Source organism: Xiphophorus couchianus, chromosome 16 (assembly GCF_001444195.1).
Source record: "Xiphophorus couchianus chromosome 16, X_couchianus-1.0, whole genome shotgun sequence".
NCBI classification, from domain to species: domain Eukaryota; kingdom Metazoa; phylum Chordata; class Actinopteri; order Cyprinodontiformes; family Poeciliidae; genus Xiphophorus; species Xiphophorus couchianus.
In genome coordinates this window covers 7,508,662-7,532,390 of record NC_040243.1, presented here as the reverse complement: position 1 = coordinate 7,532,390, position 23,729 = coordinate 7,508,662, and the positions used below count along the sequence as shown (strand labels likewise).

Below are 23,729 nucleotides of genomic sequence, written 5' to 3'. Positions count from 1 at the left end.
AAAAATATCTGTCTCTCTGAAAGAGAAAAGAAACAAGTCTGAGAGGATAAAAACTGTTTTTAGTATTGATGCCAACCCCCTCTATGTCTGTTTACATCACTATGGAGTGGAGAGTCAGTGATGAGGAAGAGACAATGAAGTGGCCCGAGGGACGGACATGTTAATATGTTGACACACCTACACACACAGAAACAAAACATTGTGCCCAATTGGACTAGCCAAGACTGTATCTGTTTTGTTAACATTTGGTTTCATTGTCTTTATTCATTCTTTGATCATTCAGCAAGATGGTCTTCAAATTGCTTGCAGTTAATTTCAGAGGTTGCAGTGAGGGGTCCACAGTGACGTTCCAAGACAAGGAGAAAGACATACAGTCAATATGAGGGTGACCTCACTGCTCATAGGCAACAACAGAGAGAGGAAAGTGCTGGAAAGGCACCTGCTGAAGTCCAAACCCTCTCCCCAAAGAGAGCTGCCAGCAAAGTTTGATATTGGACCAAACAAGCCTTTCTTAGCAGTGGTTCAAAGTGGTCAGAGCTCATGGACCAAAAGTGGCTCACTCAGAGTTCATTAATATTTTTTTCTTTTTCCTAATGTTTTTTCAAGCATTCAGAAAATTTTAATTCTGCACATAAAGTCTGTTTACCCATTTAGAGAGAGAGACCTTTTGATAAAGTTAAATCTGTATCAGGTGAAAATAATCTGAATGTTTAGTTAAAATTTCCTGTCAGGTTCCATATTTGTTTGTTTGTCTTGTGATGATGATTAACTTATCATATTAGTGTGGATAATAGGCTTATTATTTATTATTTATTGTGGCTACATGCTGTATAATTATTTAATTTCCAATTGTAGTGTTAATGTTGTGAATCTGAGATTAAATGTTTCTTTCAGAATATTGTGCTATCATTTCTGTCATGCAATTTAGGTTTCCTGAAAATTTGAATTTAGCCTTGGGACAGATAATTGAAAATGTGAAACTAATATACATATATGCAAAAATATTGATATGATTTTTTTTTTACACACTGATCTGAACAATGCATAGTTTGTAATTTGCATGGATATATTATGCCATTCAGTTAGTGTACTTATGGGTAGCATATTTTTAACTGTTGGAAAGCATGTTTATTCCCCCTTAAATTATGGACTTCTGTAAGCAATATGCATTTGTGGCTTGGGCTGTGGAGTTAAGCATATAGGTTACACGCTTGGCAAAACTTGCCAAGTTCTCCCTGTTCACACAGTTTTGAGTGGAGGCAGTGTGATTATGTGGCGTGGCATCTTCCTCAGTAGAAGAACAAGATTTGTCATCACTGGAGGCAATCTCAGTGCAGATATATAATCAAGGTGGCAATCCCTCACCTCCACTCTTGAGAACCAAACTCTAACATCCAAGATGCCAGTGCTCATTCACACTGAACTGGATGACAACCCACAGCGGTTTGTGACCAAGCTGATGACTGTTGTGGTTGTGTATAATTCTCCCATGCACTATTCAGGCTGAATAAACAGATGAAGCTTTTTTAGCAATTTGTCTTTTTCTTGGGTGCAACCCTCATACTCGGCTTTGGTGTCCAACACAGAAATGCATTTTCTTTACAAATGTGGGAGAATTTATGGGAAATAAACAGATTATTAAACAGTATATTTTTTTTGTATTTGAATTACATAAATAGAGCACAGTAGCAGCTACCAGTGACTGCCACTTTGTACTTGAGACACTTCCTTAATCACAAATCAATTCTATTGATCAGCCTGTTTGTCAATTGACAAGTACATTCAGGATAGACACTTTGTACCAGGACACACAGGAAACGGTTCCTTTAAGTTTTTTTCTCGTATCAACAAATATATGCTTGGGGGTGTACATTTGTTTGTACACCCCAAAGTGTTTGGTGTAGTTAGCAGTCATGTGCCCCCCTCCCTCTTCTGCTGTTTGTGATAATGGCAGCCGGCTGTGTTTTGAATGATTCATAGCTGAATACTAATGAGACAAGCTGCAGATGTCTTTGAGGAACCAAGCTGAGCCCTTAAGGTGTCACTTAATGCTGAGGCATGCTGGTCACCTGTATTTACAGGTACCAATTTCTTCATTAAAAAGATCCTGTTATGCCAGGGTTAATTTAACCTTCATAGCATTATGGGTTGTCATTGTCACTAAATTCATGCCAAAATGCAAAATTATGTCAGCACATGCTGCAGATTAGATGAGGAAAAAAACCCAGCAAGATATGAGAATGAAAGTCGAAGAAACATCAGAAAAGGCTAGAAACTGTCTAACAACAAGGAGTGGCGCTGGCCTTCAAAACATATCTCATTTGTTTCTTCTTTTCCTCATTTCCTCACTTGCTCTCATGCTCTCTTTCTTTTTTTCTTGTTTCATCTTCACGGTTGGATCTACCTGATGCTCCCTGGGCCTTGTATGAGTCAGTATCGATTTCTCTTTCCTTTGCTCTCTTGGTGGGTGTTTGACGCAGGGGTTCAGTGACACACGGAGCTTTGTTGTTGCCCTTTATTCCTTTTCACCATCCCCAGTCTGGTCCAGCCTATCATATCACAAAAATGTTCTGTCCTTGCCTCACCTATATGAGTCTAAAACCCACAATTCCTGCTAGACTTTTCTCTCAGGCACAACAGAGTAATTAGAAATAACTAGATTAAAGACCAATATTATATCCAGAATAAGTCATATCAAATTCTTGCTTTTAAAGATGAAGATTTTTACAATCAAAAACAAAACATAAGGAATGACTGTCTTATTGTGTCTTGATTGTATTATTGTTTTTCTTTTGGAAGAAAAAACAACTGAAGCATAATTATGCTTCAGTTTTTTAAGTTTCAATTTCCTTTCTGCATTAACAATTACTTACTAGCTGCAATACTTCTGCCGCCTAATAATGGTTAATATTTTAGTGCAGTAGATGCATTAGATATAGCAGATTTTTTTCTAATGCAAAAAAATATTTACTTGCCTATAACACCTGCTTTAATCATTAATACTCCACCGCTAGAAATCAGTTTAATAATTGTAGAATCCTTCTCTGTAGATTGATGAATCATCTGTTTTGCTAATGAAGCACTTTGCATATTCTCTGGCACTAATAATTTTTATAAGGGCTTCCTGTTTCCTTTTTGTATCAGTACAAATGAAACATCTTTATGTTCAAAAACTGCAGCCTGACTTCTGAATCAGCCAAGTTTGATTGCATGTATTGTCTGTTTATGCTGATAAGCTGGAAATAATCACAGCGCCGGCAAGCTAAAGGCATTCTTCGAGGTAATTTGGTGGAAGTGTTGCCATGGCACCCTTTATCCACCAGAGAAAGTGTGATTGGTGTTTGCAGACTCTTATAGGCAGGTTGATTTCTTGCTCACTGAGAAGGTCTGCATTACTTATCATCCTGATAGTTTTTCTGTTATCCTTGAATTAAAATAATTGAAACCAAATGTAATTCTTTTTGAGTCACTAACTGTGTTTTGAGTTTCCTGAGCAAATATTGAAAAGCAACTGAGATGTAATCTGGAGACATTTTGGTATTCACACATCACTTCATGCATGAAGGGGTTGCTTTTTCTGTTTTCTGATTTTTAAAGTAAAACACATGCAGCTTTTAAGACATAAAGGAAAAGGAAATGGAAAACACCATAAAGAGTGAATGTATATCCAGAGTTTCATTAAGTTAAAGGAAAGTAATTATTTTTAAAGCAATTGTTTTATTCGTCATGAGTTTCTCTTAGTTGGAATTTTGAAAACATTCACCATAATCATATGGAAAGTTATGCAAGACCAGTGTTTTCTAGTGACATATTTTGTGCTGATTGTTTTAGAGGTTTGTCTCTGAATTACTGCCAAAACTGATATTAAGCAGAACCATTGTTTTTTTTTTCCATTAGCATGAAAGTATACTAGCTACCAACACAGCTGACAATGTGTTTAGATGGATTACATTATGAGGAGTGTTTGTTTTTGAGCCAGTCAAAAACAAAAAACACAGCCTTTTCTTATCTGTGGATGTAAATGGTGTGTGCAATTGTAGCAGTAGTTAATCCATGCTGTTATTCAAGGGACAAATAGTATTAGAAAAATGCCTCAATGGTGTGGTTGTTTTATGCTCCAAGCCTAGCAAGTGGTTGTGTTGCTCAGCCTCTGCCTCCAAACATGTTATATTATGTTCATCCTTACCTTGTCAGCTAGGTGTCTCTTCAGCAGCTAGTCATGCTGCTCGTTTTATAATTTTAATTACACTTTAGGGTGTTTATTACGATGCCCCTTAAGAACTCAAACACCTGTTTTATTAGAAAGCGAAGCAATATCAACCTTTTTTGGGAGTAAGATTTACTGTTATGAATGTGACCTTTCCTAATCTTCAGACTAATAAAATACAACAAACGACATGAAACATACAGGTCTCCCCTGAACATCTGGAGTTTTCCCTCTGCATTTAAGCAGCAGTTCAGTAGGTGGCTTATACATGTACAGTATGTCTACACTCTCTGTAATGTTGTCATCGGCACTATCTTTCCGATCTTCATAATTGATCATCTGAATTACTGTTACTTTTGAACTTGTTCTCACTATTCAAATTGCAGAACAAAATATTTTACTATTTTGGGCTTGTCTGGGCCTGTCTGCAACACAACAACATCAGCCTTTGGTTAGAATGCAAGCCAGTGGAGGCACTATAGTGGTTTGGGCAATGTTCTGATCTCAAAGCTTGGATGTCACTCTGTCACAAATATCTTGCCTGAGCATTGTTGCAGTATGTATGACTGGCTATACACTCTTTAAGCATAATTATTCACCGTGTCACAAAAAAAATAATTCAAGAATGGTTTGAGGACCTGGTTTTTACCAGGTCTCCAAAGTCCCCAGATACAATCCAAATGACCATATATGGGATGTACTGAACGAAACAAGTCCAATGTAATGATGCCCCATCTCTCAACTTCCACCTTCCACCTTAGTGCTAGATACCTCGGGTCACCTTGGAGTACATGCTTGAACAGGTTAAGGCTGTTTGGGCAGCTAAATGGGGACCAACATATTATTAGGCAGGTGCTCATGATGTAATGTGTAATCTGTGTCTGTTTTTAAAGATGAAAGGGTTGTGAGAGGTGAATAGTGTTGGTGTCTGGGATTTTACATAGATATCGTCTTACTTTTTCCCTGCACAGTTGGTTGTTCCTGGTGCCATTAAATCTTCTGTTTGGAGTGAGATGTCTTGGTTTACCTTTGCACCTGTGATTCATGCACAGACTCATTAATCTGTTTTTAACTGTTATAATCATAATCAACATATTGCTATTGGCATTACCATAATAATAGAAGGCACAAAATATGCTATTTTGTCTGGGAGAGGAGATGAACATTTGGTCTGGCAGAGCTGGGCTCAAAGTCAGGCTTAGGAGCGAAGTCTTTGTGTGTATGCGTTTACATGTGAACCTTGGGGTTAAGAGGCGTAATTGTCTGTCTTATTGCAGATTTTGTTCATGTGTAGTCTAAAATGACCAGATCCAGGGATGTTTCAGCACTTGTTTCTCTCTCAAATTGACTGACTGGCTTGTAGAAACCTAATTTACCACAGGCTGCAGCTCACGACAGAGACATGTTTGTTGGAAATCTGACATGTTGGCTAATTCACTTTGGTCACATCTCATTGATTTTCAATCACTTCTGCGGAGGCACTTTAAAGAATTTAAAATAATTTCAAATATCCTCAAGCTGGAAAAAAAGTAGGGTTGTGGTTGCATTACAGCGTCATCTCTCAGCTTTATTGATCTGCAACCAAACTTATTATAGAACAGGCTAGAATGTGCTAATATTGTAACCAAGTCATATCAAGATGAAATTTGTACAGCAATGTATTTCTGAAAGATATGATTAGATATTTTCTCTTTAATATACTTCTATTTAAATTTATTGCCTTTGCAATCTAAGTAAAAAATCTATAGCTGCATAGAGAGAACACCCACTGGTATAGATTTCTGTTGGTGAAAGACTGGTAAAGTGCAGCATCTTGCACATACACAAACTTTGTTTAATCGTGTGTTCGTGTAGGGTGGGGTGACTCTGAGCCAGCAACTCAGTCTGTACCTTGGGCCGCCAGCACTGTCTGTGCAATCATGCTCCCATTGAGAACGGCCTTTCATCTCGGGCCTTTCAGAGTACCCTTTCAGACTCAAAAATAGAGAGATGGTAAGATGTCGATCAAGAGGGAGAGAAAGCGCCAGGAAGAGAGGAAAGGAGGAAAGTGCTTCTGCAGCCGCGAGCGCCCGTCTCCAGTCGTCTTCATGAATAAGCCTGCTTGTGATGAGGAGCACAGATGCTGAAAGAATGTATAGCAGAAAAAGTGAACAAGAGTGAGAGATGCTGTTATTTAGTGTGTTCACCATGTTATCAGTCAGGCAGACTATTTAAACCCTTGCCGTATTCTAACTTCAGCATCTCTTAAAAACATACTCACTGAGGCGTAAAGTTGCTGTGGGAGGGAAATGGTCTTTTGCTGTTTCAATACAGTAGATTACATTTAAGTGTAGAGCAAAGATGCATCACTCAGTTGGTCATAGGATATTTGCTGTGCATAGCTGAGTTTAGCAGGTTGAGTGGATGGACACTGGAGGTTTGCTGGGGGTCCAAGGGGAAGAAATGTTTGGGGGTGACTACCAGGTGTTCCTACCTGATGGGCGGCCAGTCGGCCAGGTGTGGGTGTTGGGATGCAGTGATGGTGCTGTAGCAGGTAAGCCTGTTCAGCTTCAGGAATCCATTATACACAAAATTAAAGCCAACAGTAGGAGTTACACTTTAAAGTTTTCCTTAATAGCTCTAAATGCGACAGGATTCTTACACCCTGCTGGTTTGAAATGTAATTTTGCTAGAAAATAAGTTGTATTTGTTTTAGGTAGAAAACACCTCCTTTTTATTTTCTCTGATGGTTCGCTGTGTTTCTTTTTTGCTATGTGTAATATTTATATAAGGGAAATAAGCTACAAGTTTTGTTGTCTGTCATAAATGATTTAGAACTGCTTTGTATGCCAAGAAAAGCCTGAGAAAACATTCATTCCAAACGTGTGAAACAATTCTTGCTTCTGCCCCTGTAGATTCTTGGATCTGTGTGTGTTTGCAGGAGTAGATTTATTTATTTGTATGGCCTTTAAAACTCATTCAGTTTTCTGTGTGAGGTGGGTCTAATTTAATGTCAAAAAGAAACAAATACTTCTGAGTTGTGGTGAATGTGGTCAATTTAGTAAAATCATATTTTTATTGATAATTATGAAAACAATATAAATTTATTTACAGCTTCCTGTTTGTCTTGTATGTCTCTTGAAAGTAGGTATTTATATACTAGAATGGATAGAGAACTCTGGAAAAATGTGTCTGGAAATGGATCTGCAGAAACACCATTTGTGTTTCCACACATATCATTTATCTGCAAATAATATCTGCTAACCCATGAATATGACTTTGACCTCACAAAACACAGTTTTTGAACCATTTATATAATAATGGTTACAAGATATCACACTCATTTTCAATTGGGACGAAATGTCAAGGTGATAAGATTTTATATCCAAAAGGTCAGCGTTGTAAAAATCACACTGACCTGTGGAAAAACACTTTTTCTGGCTTTCATTCAACACAATTCTCCATCGTCTGTGGGATGGATGGATACTTCAAATTGACTGGCTGGTGAAGGCAATAATTCTGCACTCATGAATTTTTATGATGATGGGATATTGATGCAAGTTAAGCTCAGCAGTTGTGCATCGACATATATTGAGCATCTGTAAAAATTGTTTGGGATAATTTTCAGAATTCACAAGGAAATATGATGATTATGACTTCCACCTCAGTGACAAGGCAATCAAATGATGTTAATTAGTGCTGGCACTGTACCCACCCAATCAGGATAAATTCTCTACAGCTATGAGCTGTGATAAAGAAAATCACAGTGTGCATGCATGCATATGCTTGTGTGCTCAACAACCTTGCTTTTTTAATAGATTATGATCATGGCATCAATTATTAATAACGATTATGAATCTTAATGAATTTTTAGCAGCAGAATATTGCCCTACTCCTTCGACAGCTTGTATGAGCAACCTGGGATGTTTTTGAATTAAATTATGCATTTATTGTAACTTAGATTAGTGTTGGAAGATGCAGCTCGACATTGGATTGCTTGTCACTTTGACAGCACAGCTTTTACATTGGGTTGTAAGGAGATTTTGGAAGAATTAAGACAAATCATTTATTATCTTGGTGACAGCCTGAGAAACGTCCTTTTGTTTGGAAAACAAAGTGAAGAAGGGTGGCGCTAAATGGAAGTGTCCTAGCAGAGAAAGAGATTTGGAGACAGTAGGAGGATTGGCAGGGGTGTGCGTGTTTGAGATAAGCGACAGATAGATGGGAAGCCAGGCAGAAGTCCTCTCCCACACGCTGGAATCCCAGCGATGCCTCCCACAGAAACTGTGAAGCACGCTGCAGTTGCACTGTCACGCAAGGACATATGAAGGACACAGGCAGAGGGAGACAAAAAGGATGGCTCTACCTGGCAGAGACTGTTCACACTTAGAGGAAGGAGAAAAGATAGACCTTTCTATTTATTGAATGATAGTGCGCTGGCTCTGGCACGCCTTTGTAAAAGATAAAGAAAAAGAACTTTTACTAGCCATTTAAAGGAGCAAATTAAAAAGTAATACCGCTCTTTATTAAAAAGAATTAGGTATTATTACTTACAAAAGCTTTTAAAAGCTTCCACTTAATGCAGTGAATGGGTACTGTAGCTGGTAATGGTGTAATTTTATGCACCACTATATGAACACTGGGTTTGTCCTTTTTATGTTACTGGAAGTTAATATGGTTTTATCAGCAGGATTCACATGTGAAAGTGTGAACCTTTTACAGTATTCACCAGTGTTCAATTTATGATCTGAAATATACTAAAGTAATCGTCTACATGTGATTTAGATAATTATTTCAGCATACATGGTAAAAAGGAGGAATTCTTTGCCATAATTTTATTTTACTAGATTAATAAGTACAAAACCAGGAGAAACACACGTGCAAACTTATGGTTATCATATTTGTGCATCACCATTTATGTTTGGTGATAATATAAACTATCCTCAAAGTACAGTACTCTCTGGAGGTCATGGCTTGAAGATGCCAAAAGAATCTCATAATTTGCAAAAGAATATGAACCCTTTTCTTGAAATGGCCATGGTCACTACAGAGGCAAATACATAGAAATAAGCACAGCAGATTTTGATAACCAATCTCAAATATTTTTCTGGCTGTCCAATAAAATCTACATCTTCAGTCATATAATGCTAAAAATAATAATTAAAAAAATGCTTCAAAGTTGTACCAAATTCACAATTCAAATAGTATTCAATAAGTGCAGAGTTAATTGTACAGGTTTGAAGGGAAAGAGATATCTTCATGTTTTACCTTTTCAGATGTTGATTTGACACATTAAATCAAACACTGCAGAAAAACAGAAGTAATATTAATAGAGTTATATAAAAAAAACTTGTTAAAGGCCTAGTATTCTTCATGGTTAAGCTGAATAAAAGCTTTGTCATTTTAGGTGATGTGGTATGTCTTGTATTCTCTTCATTCTGTTACTGTGTTTCACCTAACCTCCCTTCCCTACTGTGCCGCTCTCTTTGCTCCTTCCTTTCCTTGGTAACCGTATCTATGCAGCAAGGTGTGAGCGGGGCTGTTGGGGATTCTCTGATTGGCATTTTTGATCATGAATAGCATTTGCCCGCAGAGTACAGAATCCTTTGGTTTCTACTTGGCACACAGCAGCAAGCTAATACTCGGTGGCTTCCATTCTGAAGAGATGTTCATGAATAAGTCGGAAACCAACCACTGAGCTTGTTTCTGCTCGTTTACATTGAAGTCTTTTCAGCGGTTTTCTTGGTAATATTTCAGCTTGATATTTTTCCCATTTATCTTAAGCTGGTAGAGACTGATGGGAAAGATGATTTCTATGGGTGGAGTATTATTGTAGGTTATATGTGGGTCAAGCTTTGCGTGACCGACAGACTGCCATTATCACCACCCAAATACACAAAAGACCACGAGCGTAAAAGTGCTGGGAGGGGCAAATGGAGGGGTAAGTTTCTGCTGGTCTCTTTGTGACAGGGAGAAGAGACTGAACATCAATCCCATGGGTTTCCAGCATAAGATCCTTAGACCATATGTATTCTTTGGAAGTATAGTGGTTGATGCTTACTCATGCTAAAATCCCAGGATTTAAATAGTTTGGATGTTTTATTTGCAGATAAATGAAGAAAGTGTGGTTCGTTTTTTTTGTCAAGGCTTTTATTTGTCTTGTTACAATAGCCTGAGATATACAGTACATATGCAGTTGTTGACCCCAAAAGTTGTCATCAGGATGTTAAGATTACAAGGTTTTATGGTCTTTTTCTATCCTGTCACTAGTTGACAGGGGTCACGCTCAAAACCTGGCTTCACTCCCACTTTCTCTCATCACTTTGATTTTAATTTGGATACAGCTCATATTTCAAATCGTTTCTTTTCTTTTTCTTCTCCTTTCAACCATATTAACATTGTGCAATTTTTCGCCTCATTTTCTCTCTCTGTTGACAGCCGCCCCTATCTGCTGGCAACCTAATTTGTTCTGCCAGTGACACTGATGTGTAATCGGGTAGAGAACAAACAAACAAAACAAAGGCCTGGTCTTTCATCTGACCTACAGAAGTTAGAGATGACCTGGTGTGAACAAATAAATAATAACAACAAAAGAAAAGCTGCATAAATCATGTCATTGTGGGTAGGTCTAACTTGGATTCAATACTCACATTATATTGCTTTGGCTTGTCCGCAGCAACCTGGGAATTTCATCTTCTTTTTATATTTAGCCATGTGAAGGAGTCTCGAGGTCAACCGAATCCTGCTGAGACTTGGAGCGTATATGAAGACAGATGACAGATGCTGCCATCAAGGATTGATGGCAGAATAGAGAGCATCCCATTAAATTTGACTCGATGACATCCTAGATGGTAAAAGGAAAATGCACCTTGAGAGCTGACAGAGACTTGGTGAAATTAGATTGCCACTGTAAGGATTAGAAACATACAGTGCCATACAAAATTATTCACAACCCTTAAGCTGTTCCACGATTTTTCAACATAACAATTATGAATTTTCACTACGATTTTATATGATAAGCAAACACAAATTAGAGCATTATTGTGGAAGTGGAAGGGAAATGATTGATGGCTTAACATGTGAATTGTGGCTTGCGGTCGCAGGTATATTAATTTTCTCCTGAAAGAGAGTTCTACCTTGTAAGACTACCTTTTACTGGGTAATGTCTTCCCCAGCTTTTGCACATTGTGACTGAGTCTTTTCTTGGCAAAAAAAGCAAAGGATAAACCAAGTTGGATGGAGATTTTTATTTTAACAGCAATTACAAAATGTTGCCACAGATTCTTATGTGTTTAGGTCTGTAAACTAACAGGGCCAGTCCAAGACAAGAGCCTGCTTCGACCTAAATATTCTCATTGTAGCTCTAATTCAGGGATCAAGTTAAAAGTAGCTATGAGCAACAAAAAATTATCTCCTTCGTTATGAAAAAATGCAAAAAACAATTCTATTATAAAAACAAACTAAATATACTGTTTTAATGAAACCTTCTAACCTGATTTCTAATATGCAAATCATTTTAGTTGTATTCTAGGCTAAAAGAACATGATAAAAGTCACTATTTTCAAGGGATATTTCTTTTTATTTAAAGAAACATATTCCCACTGAATGATGCTGCCTCTTCCTTATTTCACAACAGGAATGACGTTTCAGAGTAATGTGCAAAATTGAACTTTTTAGGCTAAAAGTTCAATTTTGGTCTAATTTGATCAGAAAAACATATCCCATATTATTTCCATTTACTAGCAATTATCATTTACTTGGTAGTGGTATCAAAGTAAAGGGGTCTTAATACAAAATGCATGCCACACTTTTCAAATTTTGATTTGTTTAAAAACTGAACACCATAAAATATTTAAGTCACTTCTTATTGGTCCATCACATATGAACATTTCTAATGTACCTAATGCTGAATACCTTTTACAAGGTACTATATATTACCTTCAGCCTTATGTACAGGGTTTTACACTCTGTCTGCTTTAGCCAGTGAAATCACCCTGGACTGAGTGACAGTTTATATTGTTGCTTTTTGATCCAATGATTCGTTTGACAGTCAAACAACCAGAAATATCACATTGAGTCACGCTGCTCTGCTTTTAAAGTGAACAGATTGTAGGCTGCAGTTTAGGGCTACAATTTTTACATGATCATCTAAATTCAGAGGAAAGGCCTGGGCTGGAAGTGGGATTTCAAGCAAAGGCTGGGAGTTCCTCTTGGATCTGTCTGGCTCTAAGTAGTAAATTCTCACATTTCCCTTGAGGGAGCCCCGGATTACCTGCCTGTTAACAGGGGAATTTCCTTTGGCTGCTTTGCAGGCTTCATTTTTGTGTCTCTTACAAAGTAATTAGAAGTGTCATGAATATTGAACGGATAAAAGATTGAAAAAAAAACAAAACCTTGAAAGCTGACAGATGAACTTGTTTTTTTTTTTAGCTTAGAAACGAGCTCTTAGGATTTGAAGTACCAAATATAACGGTGAATGTAATAGTTTCTTTAAAAAGAACACATGAACTGCCATGATGTTTTTTGTAAGTCTTTTGTGTTTTTTGTGTTTGGACTGGCATTCATTTGAGTGTTTTTCTCTGTGTGTTTTTGAAAAAATATTACATCAAAGAGCTACTTTCCTTCCGTGGAAATATAATGGCTCACTGAAGGAGTATTTCAGCTGCTTTCTTCATCATAGGTGTTGAATATGCAAGGAGGAATCTCTCATCTTTTACTGATTGTAGTAGCTTACCACAGAATTTTTACTTACACATTCAATCTCAATGCAATCTCAGTAACATCCTTTTTTTTTGGATAAAAAAAGAGCATACCACACTATTCAAATTTCATATGAGTCATTGCAGGTAAAACTGACGTTTAATAAAATTTTACTGTACCATATGTGGGAGTGTTCAAAGGCCTTGCAAAAGTGTTAGTCCCCTTCAGTATTACAACATCAAACTCAAGTTTATTTTATTGAGATTTTATGTAATAGACCATCACTAAGCATTGTTTTTATATTTAAAATGTGGCATGCGTAATTTTAAATACTTTTTATAACCATCTTCTGCTGCATTTGTAGCTGCAAGTCTTCAGCAGTTTTTCTCCATCAACTTTACACACTTAGAGATTTAAATCTTTGTCATCTTTTCAAGTAAACTCAATCTTATTCAGATTGGGTAAGGAGAATCTGTCGACATTAATCATTTCTTAATTCCTGGCACATATTCCCAGTATTATTTATGTTTGGACTTTACTCTGAGGTTTTCAAATACTCAAATGTACATTAATCTTATTTGTTTCATTGCTACTCTTGTTGTGTCTTTATCGTTATTGTTCTGCTATAGTCTTGGGCCCTTTGCAGGCTCCAACAGATTTTCTTCCTGGATTCCCCTTACTCCATCTTCTTATCAATTATGCCAAGTTTTCACTTTTCCCTGCTGAAGAAAAGCATCACCACAGCATGATAATGTCTTATCATGGGGATGGGGTCTTCATGGTGACTTACAGAGTTAGCTTTTCTCCACATCCAGTATGTTGGCTAAGAAGTTTAAGTGCTTCAACTAACCAGAGTTTTAGGTGCCCCTGGCATGATTTGTATCAAACTTCACACTAGACTTCCTTTGGCTTTCTTCCAAATGTGACTTTCTTCTTGCCGCTCCTCTATAAAGGCAGTATTTGTGGAGTACGCAATTGAGCATTGGATGCCAACAAATTCTCCCATCTGCACTGTAAATTTCTGTAGTTTCTCTATTATTACCGTGGGCCTCTTTGCTGCTTTTCAGTTTATGTTCTTGTTCCCCATTCTGTCTGTTTTGGTGGGCAGGTTTGCGGTTGTAACATTCTTTTTTTCTATTTGAAGAGGATGGATTGAAAAATGCTCCATGGGATGTTCAAAGCTCATGTTGTTGTTTTATAAGCTAATCTACTCCACAACTTTATTTTTGACTGCTGACCTATTGGTGTGGTCATTGGTCTTTATGATGTTTGTTTACAGATGTTTGATAACTCTGAGTCCTTCACAGGACAGCTGTCTTTACACTGATAATAAACTATACAGAAATAGACTATATTTACAATAAGTTCACTTTTCCATATATTTGGTTGCACTGCATTCTATTTTAAGGATTTCAAGGTAAAAACACTACACATTAAAATCACATTAGGTTTATGGTTGTAACATGATAAAACATAATTTTACTTTAGTAACTTGAAGCACTTAGTGGATGTTTTCATTATTTTGCCATCTTAACAGAAATTAATTTGAATATTTGTGGGTGCGGATGACTCAAAGCCCAAATTAAATTTAATCAATCACCTCCAGAAGACTCTTGCTTGCCCTGTTGAGCAGAGAAGGAACAGAGAAAAAAGCTCTTTTAAGTACCTCCTTTAGAGACACATCTACATTCTCACAGCCAAAATGGAGTGATTTTTCATATAACATCACACAAATGATTAACTCTCACCATCAGTAGACATTTTTCATTTACTATTTTCCCCTTCTCCATGCAGTTCATTATTGCTGGTTCTTTCCACTCACTTTTTAAACAGATGTTTAACCGCAGGTAATTAAATTTGCCACTAGTAACAGAATTGTTTTTTGTGTTAATTATATTAACATATGTTAATCAAATTTAATCATAAGTATCCCTTTTGATGTGTTAAAATCATTAATACAGGCAAGACTGGCTAAGCTTATATTTTCCTGTCTTTTAGTTTTAATCCTTTTGCTTTTCTCCCAAGGGCTATAAATTTTAACATTCACAGAAGCTCAAACAAGCCATTAAGCCCCTTCAATAATAAAAAAAAACTTCTTATAATTTGCCACCCTTGAAACGTTAATTCTATAATTCAGGGTTAAAGGAGTGATGAATGTGTTTATGTGTAGTTTTTTGTCAGCAGGAAAGATGGATGGTGAGAAAGCCTCAAGGCCACACCTGAGCTGCACAATATGGAGAATGTTTTAAAGTCAAGGAGCTCACACGGCGATGCATAGCACTAGTGTGGACTTGAGGCTTTCCTATCCTCGCTCTTCTGTGAAGTTAAAACTCCTGTCGTCATAGCGGCAGTTTGATGTAGTGGTGTAGTCCTGAATGTGAAGGCTGCCAACGCACAGGGCTGAATGTTAAAAGCGAGAGCTTCGCAAATTAACATCTGAAAAGAGGGAGTGACAGAGTGCAGCCATGATGGAGCCCAAGTGCAGTGCTGCGTAGCCGATACCCGATCGATATGTCACAAAGTCCCATCCAGGTTGCTGGGGAAAGGACCGGTCTCCTTCAGACCTCACTGACTTTTTGTTTCCTCCAGTGTTGAATCCTAATTCATCCACACTGCTAGAGGCCGAGTCAGTCTCTTAAACAGTCATTAAAAAGCTCCTTAAAACGTCACAGAACATTGCACTCAATTTTTTTTTTTTTTTATTGATGCAGGTTTCGACATGAGCGTTTCAGTTCCTTGTAAGGCAAACCTCCTTAATTACTGAACATTACGGCATTTTAAAATTCTAACCATCAATATTTGTGACCAGCACAGATGATTGCATCTGAGCCTGTAAACTTGTTGGAGAAGCAATCTCAAATGCAGGGTGTGGAAAACACCCTGACAAGTTTTTAAAGGAAAGAAAACTGCTCTTGTCAGAACGTGGTGGTCATCGGGGAAGGAGGATTGATGGATAGACCTTCAGGGGACAACTTCACAGAAGTGCTGAGCAAGTGCAGCAGCATGATTAATGTAAAGCCCTCTCTATATTTGGAAGGCTGTGGGACAATTTTAGATTTCCTGTATGTGGAGGTAGAGGCTGTAATTACATCCTATAGAGCCTGTTTTAGTAAAATGAATCTTGTGGAAATCTCTTATAAAACAGGTTTGCGCTGAAGAAAGTCAATCTAAGACTTTGATTTATTCTTAAAATATGTTTTACTCATACTTAGCAATTAATTTTTACCAGCAAATCGAATGAGAAACATTTGGTCTGGTCAGCGGTTTACATTCAATTATCACAGCATGAATTTCAACTTTATTTAGGTTGCTAAATAATTTATTCAAACCATTTTTCACCAGAGGGGAATAAATGAAACATGCAAATTCAACGAATTTAAAAACCAATAATTTGGTGCACAAGCAGATTTTATGTGAACCACATAAGGTGAAAGTTTAACAGCAGCACTACAAGTATATGCAATTTCCCTTAAACAATTTTTTGGCATAACGCAAGCTGGATATTTGACCATTCTTCCTGTCAGAATCTGTAAATTTACTGTAAATTACTTGGTTTCCTGGCAGAGAGTTGAATATTAAATTCAGCTCACAGATTCTCAGTAGAGGTAAGATGTGTGCTTAGGATTACTTTAAAATACAAAACATTTAAAACAACTGACCCATACTGTCCCGCTTATGAAGGGAAATAGGAAAATTGGACATAAACACCATGATTTCTGCATGATAAGCTGCCACTTATTATCTGAGACACTGAATATTGGTTATTTAATACATGAAACAAAGGCTTGAAATCTTTCAGTCTGTATATGAAATCTATATAATATATAGTTTCATTTTCTAAAACAAGTGTCAACAAATATTGATTTTTTTCATAATACAGTAACTTTTTCAGATGTACCTGTATTGATGTGCAACACTTGAATGTCTGTTTTGCAGTGGGATGTTGTTCAATTTTCCCTTGGAGTGATATTTATTGACACATCACTGTGATTCCCCTCTGTTCTAACATTTACAGAAGCTAACATCCCAATGCGGGTCTGATATCTGATTTAAATTCCTCTTGAGGCAAACATTAATGATGGAGAAACTCACCCACACAGTGACGAACATTGTCTGACACACATTCAACATCCAGTGAGGAATAAAGCTGAAACAACAAAAGGTTTCAAAAGCTGATTTCATCAGTGCCTTTCACTTCGCCTGACTCACTGATGTCTGACTTGGGTCATTTGTCACCAAGCGCCACAGCACAGGCTTTAGGGATCCTGATCACATAAAATTGAATTATAGGACCCCAAATACAATATATTACACCTGTGTGAGCCATGGTACAGTTACCGACAACTCTGAGAAATCCTCGGAGAGGTGTTAAAGGATGGATGGTGGAAATAGCATGGTGACGGTGTGGTGAAGAAGCTGAATTTTGATTTTCAAACTATAGAAAACTGGACAAAGAGGAGCACTTTTTTGTGTTTGTATACATGTTTGGTCTGATCTTGGTAAACTCTCAGAAAATATTCATCAAATCTTAAGCTTTTTTACACTTTTGTTTTGCGCACATCACTCAAGCTCAGGCCTAAAATTTTTATAACCATAGTTGCAGGAATGTTAATTTCCTTAGTGGCAGCCTACTGTGTGTGGTTTTTTTATATAAGAAGTCAGAAAATGAAATCTTTTTTGGTCCTGTGCAGACCACTCAGCCTCAGTGACTCACATTCATTGTGAATGCGTCGGAGAGATTACCTAAACGACACTCAAGTGGCCGTAAATGAAGCAATCTCCTGCGCTGACTATCCATTACTGTTAGCATCATGATTAGCTTGCAGCCATTTACTCAGCAAATCCATCCATCCATCCGTCCATCCTCTCGTTTGGCTTCACCCACTTTCCTCTTGCACTTCTGTTGAGGCCCTCTTCTATTTCATCAATATCTGCATTTTCTAGGAGCATCTCTTATCAGCTTTTTTTTCTTTTCCCTTGGACTTCCTCTTATCTCTGCCCCATGAGGCTGGAACTGTCCTGTGTGGCCAAGATGAGCTGTAAAGAGACGAGCACTTTTGCCTCTCTGCTCACCTATCGCATAGAGATAGTAGATTCATTTCCCACTCTACAGCTCTCTCTTTCACTGTGTGGGACAGTTTAGACGCAGCATCACAATCAAATCTACCTTAAAAGGTCAAACTTGCATTTACTTGACTTTTGACACAGCCTTTTCTGTTTCATGTCAAGATACTGCACTCATGTTGAAGGAAGCATTAGGAGATGCAGGCAGAGGGCAATTCTAAACCTCCAGTGACACAAACAGCACTGTGTGAGATTTTGGAGTCATTTCAGTTCTTTCAGGGTTTTTTAAGACGATCCTGAACAACATTTATTCAGACTTTCTGCAGGTTTGAAGAAATCATTGAAAACTATTGTATCTGTTTTTATTTACATGAACAATGGTATTTCAAAATTACATGTAAACCTCTCAATAATTAGTGAAAAAAATCTTTGTTGGCATTACATAAATTAAACCCTACCCATAATTACTGACCAGCCTTTTCGTGTTTCTGCTGCTATTTTAATGATTTATTGTTGGTGATGTGTTTACTCTTTGCATTTGAAGGGCATCACCATAATCTTTTGTACCCTCCGCAGACTCTGGCCGCGCAACTCCAAAACAATAGAACATATATGTTAGTAAAAGATTACTTAAAAAATGTAAATCTGCCAGGTGTATGAACTATAAATGTTTAAATTAAATAAATGATTTTTTTATTCCGTGTTTGACATCAAATGATTTGTGTGAGTTTTGCTCCAACACAAGGATTGTCACTAATCCTATTTTTTCTGGAAAAAATAATTACAAAAAAACACAAACAAAAAGAAAACAGCCAAATTGCCTTAGTAAAAAATGATGAAACTACTTGCGTTCCAGTTGACAGCTCTTATTTTTGCTTAGCTTGATTTATCTGGAATATCTCAAATGTATTTCTGTTTATAGTCTGACGAAAATCTGTGTACTGAGGTCTTTGGTGTATCACATACCGCAGAGTTTCCATACAGTCTGTAAATGTCTGGAAAATAATAGGATTTGATTAAACTATTTTCCATGTCTTTAAAAGTGGAAGCTATAACAAGACCACGGAAAGATATTTAGATTTTCTAGATTTTACTTTTTGTCCCTTTGTCTAAATTCTGCTCGTTTGACCTCTGTAGGAGGTCTGTCATAAATTTGTAGTGAACAGTTGCATTTATTTATTTGCATTTATTTCTTTACAAACTGGCAAGATAGGGACTAAGAACTCTGGAAATTGAACGTGGGAAAGTATGTCATATTGAAATAAAATTTTTTTCCAGAACCCTAGAACTAAATGTTAAATAAAAATGAATGGATAACTTTGAACTGAGCTGAGTCAGGTGCAGCCTCCCAAGGCAAATTGAACATAAACTGTCTATTTTTAAAGTTTGCAGTCAAAAGTTTATTATTGCTATTTTTGCACCTTATTTCAGAGAAAGATTTGCAAAATTTATTGCACTGTGACATTGAGGCTGTCATGTGGTTCAGCCTGCAAGTATAAGCTTAAATAACACATTTTCTTCAAACAGTGGCAGCAAACACAAACAGTTTAATAAAGGAGGCATTAGGGAACATGCTCAAAGCAACAGCAAAAAGTGGTATGGAATAAAACAAGTAAAGAGAGCTGGATGAGGATGGAAAGATGCGGGATCTTGATAAATGACGTAACAGAAGGGAGTGAAGCCTTTGCGAGCACAAAGACGAGGGCCAGTGGGACGAGAGGTGAGAGTTAAGAAGGAAGGTGGGTAGGTTGGAGAACTGAATAAACATCAAGATGATTGAATGTGATGGGGAGAGGTGGAGAAAGAGTCTGTTTTCCAGATGCCTCACTCAAAAGATAAAGGGAAGGAAGGAGTGCTGGTTATCTCTGGGGAAATGCTCAGAGAAGGAAGTGGAAGATGGAGGTAGGGGACAAGTAGGGGGCAAGTTGAATTTTGCAGTAAAATAAGCAGCAAAGTGCAGGACAGGATGTTAACAGCAGGAAATAAAGGGACAATGTGTTATGGTCTTTCTTCCGTAACCAATTACGGCCTGTAATGACCAAATCACTTATTTGCTGATAGGGTTTACCAGTAATAACTGAGCTAATAAATCTCAGATGACTTATTGCAGCCACACAGGCACATACAGAGACAGCTACACACCATAAAGAGTTTACTCAAAAGAAGCAAATGTTGGCTTATCTGTGCACTGGATCACAACATGCTCTCTACTGCAACATTAAGTAAACCTGGCGAGATGCTAATGCAATTACAACACGTCACTTCTGTACATAATTCAGAATACCGCAATTAAAAGGTCAAAGAGGACACGTTAAGCCATTAATTTCTCATCTGTGTGTATTTGTCGCCACTAAATGGCTTGGTGAGTGGAGGGATGCTGCTAAAAGGTAGAGGACATGGTGTTTGTTGCTTATTTACTTGTCCTTGTGAGGCATTAACTCACATTGTAAGCTTAACAACATGTTTCGTTTTCTTTGTCGCATGTTCAAACAGCCACAGATACGTTATGAAAAACCTTGCACTCACATGGGACAGAATTTATGTTCGACACTGCTGATATGCCAGAAATAATTTGATATATGTCAAGTCACCTTGTGCCTTTGCATGGAGATTCCTTGGGGAGGGAAGCTGTGCATTCAGCAGTTGTCTAGCCCTATGTGGCCATTGTTAAGCTCGCACTGCTCAGTGGGTATAACCATGAACAAGACTGAGACATCTGCAAGTTTCATTATCAGCTCTTTAGAAGGAGACTGGTGGGTGTGTCCTTGGTCTTTGTCTTTCAATACATGGTTTTTTTTTTGAAAATGCACAAAAGATTTTGTGAACTCATGGGTCTTGTAGAGTAATGTTTACAAATGGAAAAGTATTCTAGACTTAGTGTTTCTGTGTCTCAATTTTGAGTGAAGCCATTTATGGATTCATTCTGTATCATCTCATAAAAAGTCATACTGGACAAGTGAGTTTGTGTTTTTATGTCTGTTTTGAGCCCTCAAAATCCCTAGCCAGTCATAGATTGTGTATCCATCTTAGTTTGTTTTTTTTAAATAGGGTGCCTCTCTGCCACTGTTGCATCATTCTTGCGCAGGTAGGGGAAATGCTCCAAAGTCAAGATTTCTATGCAATCAGATGTATTTTATAATAATTTGGAACGAATCAGACTGTTTTTTATGATTTAGCTATGCATGTGTGGGTTATTTTCAGATGCTCCAACTTCCTCCCACGATCAAAAACATTCACGTCAAGTTAATTGGCCACTAATCAATCAAGCAATCAGATGAATTATCTCAATAATACAGCAGTAATATGACTGTTTATATGTTCCTTGTTACATTTCAGAGTTTGTTTTGTTGGAACTGAACAAAATCTCTGTTAACATTTGTTCTGTTGATACTGACTCAAATGTCAGTCAATCACTCCATTAATTTTGTAGCCAATTTCTGATTCCTATTTTTCATAAAGTGTGTTGTCCATTTCAATTTTAGCCAATTCCTAATTATATAGAACACATAGGAAAAGTGATCATTAATTATTCATATGAGAACCAGAGGTGATGACATACCACATATTATTGCATTGACATTTTAGACTATTTTCAGCATTTTGGGTTAGGGTGTAGGACGGCTAGCATATCGAAATAAACATTGCTTTCTTTTGAGATTTTTCAAAAGGCTGTCAACATTTCCAAATGCAGTATGGGCCATGACAGACAGAGACGAAAATACAAAAATATATACCTTAGCAACTTTATAGTACTCCTTTAGCTTTCCTCTTATCTGCTGAAGCTCTGTGCCTTATTGCTCTCTTGAAGGCTGAATAAAACTCAGACATATCTCAACCTGTCATATAAAATTGAATTTCCCTTTAAATCGATTTTTTCCATCTTGTACTTCCTCTAATTTCAGTTTTAGATACCTCAGTGATCCTGAAGTTATGTGGTTTTGCATCTTTTCCACAGCTTTTTTTAGCTTGTAATGGCCTGGTGATTGATCAGAGCCATCATGGAGCAAATACTCTGATTGTGGTCACCAGTCAATTTCTCTGGGCAACCATAATCCTCTTCAAAAGTTTCAATATTTGGTCTCCGACTGACCTTTTTTCTTCTGTGTATGATGACCTCTCAGGTGCAGATCAGGACTGAGTCTTACATATTAATCAAACATTAGTGCTGTCTTAGAGGAGCAGGCCAATGAAGGCTCTCCCTTTATCCACTTTTGGTTTAACCCACTGCCTCTGGTCAGTGTGATTTCTTTGCAGACTTTTCTCGTGGATCTAAGTTCAGACCCACTGGTGTCAATTACCACAGCACTTCTCTTGCCTCCCCAGACTGTGATTGGCTATCTTTATTTGAGCAAAGAAGTGCCCTTGGGGCTGTGTACTGTGTGTAGATTGTGTGCTGCTTTGATTGCAGGCTCTTTTAATAAGAGCAGATCAAGATGCAGAGATTGATGAGCTTTTCTGCTCCTGTGGGCTTCAACAAGCTTGCGTTCTAATTTTGTAGACTGATGAAATCAAATGTGAAATTTTCTTTCTCAGGATCTGCAGGTGGAGGAGAGGAAGAATGTGGGGATGCAAAAGTAGAGACAGATTGAGGTAAACAAGGAAGGAAAGAATGACAAAAACTGGAGGACAGGGAAGGCAGGTAGGGAGCGGAGGTGACTGAAGCAAAGGATGAGGTGGGACTTGCCAGTGGAATTTGTAATCCAGGACTCTGGCTCGCTGACAAGTGCTGTCATAAACACACACACAAACACACATTCCTGATCGGAGAATGGCCTCCAGCACAGAATCAATGCATCCAGGTCTACATTTAGTGGCTAGTTGGAGATGACCTGTTTGAAAGGTGTTTTAGGGCACGAGTGAGCCATGTTTTCTCCGCCTGCCTTGCTAGCTTGGCACGACCACTCAGATGGACATAATAAGAGGGATGGAGGGAGCAAAAAATAAGACAGACAGCCAGGGACATGAAATCAGACAGAAAGGAGAGAGGCAAGTTCAGAATTGGCAGCCTTACTTGCCTCTCGTCTTTGTGTTTTCCAGTACTCCTCCTCACTCCCTCCTCTTTCTGAATCCTTTTGTCCCTCCCTGCCTTTGATTTTTCTTTTTCCTTTTTTATACTCTATATTCTGCTTAAGACAGTGGCCAAGTGAGGTGGTGACAGTACTGAATGAGTGAGGAAATGTATGGATGGATGGGATGACTTAGGCAAGAAAGCAAACTGAGGGACAGAGGGCTAACAAGAGCGAGGATGGAAAATGATGGAAAACTCTCAGGTGGGAACTTGGAAAGCTCCCCTCACTTCTTTAAATAATTTTTTTTCTCTATTTTGTATTTTTTCCTGCGCTCTCTTATTTTAGGGAATCCTTTCCTGCTTGGTGAAATAGCTCAGATGCTGGAGGTGTTTAATCTTGATAACTCATGGCGTTATGGGACTCACGGAACATGCGTCACAATGTGTTTGTGTTTGATTGTTGGTTGTTGTCATGATAGTCACGTAGCTCTGCTGTCTGCCTCTGCTTGCCTCCTGGATGTTCAAAGGCTGTGGAGCTCGGTGGCTCCTCCAGGAGTCAAGCTGTTGCTGCTGTTGCTGCTGTTGCTGCTGCTGGCTCATTCGTGTCAAGCGTCTTCACAAACTCTGCTATAGCTTCATGCATGCCCTATGGGGAGGTTTAAGTCATTTGTAGCCAGTCAGGTTTAGTTCCTCTTGTTCCAGCTGTTGCTTCGTTCACTGCCACACTGAATCACTTCCCCGGCTTTTAATAAGAACTTTTTGGGTCTTGTT

At 37.9% G+C, this 23,729-nt stretch overlaps 1 protein-coding gene across 12 annotated transcripts in view; it reads left to right on the top strand.

Moving 5' to 3' along the window:
* srcin1a (SRC kinase signaling inhibitor 1a) overlaps positions 1–23,729 on the top strand; it is a 113,844-nt gene that overhangs the window by 15,752 nt on the left and 74,363 nt on the right. The window contains exon 1 of one of the 12 annotated variants that reach the window (XM_028042748.1): positions 23,127–23,220. The exons of the other annotated variants lie outside the window; for them this stretch is intronic. Within the exon in view, the coding sequence (XP_027898549.1) occupies positions 23,196–23,220 (25 nt within the window). The 5' untranslated portion in view covers positions 23,127–23,195. Of the gene's footprint in view, positions 1–23,126; positions 23,221–23,729 lie in introns of those variants that run through there. 12 annotated transcript variants of the gene reach the window in all.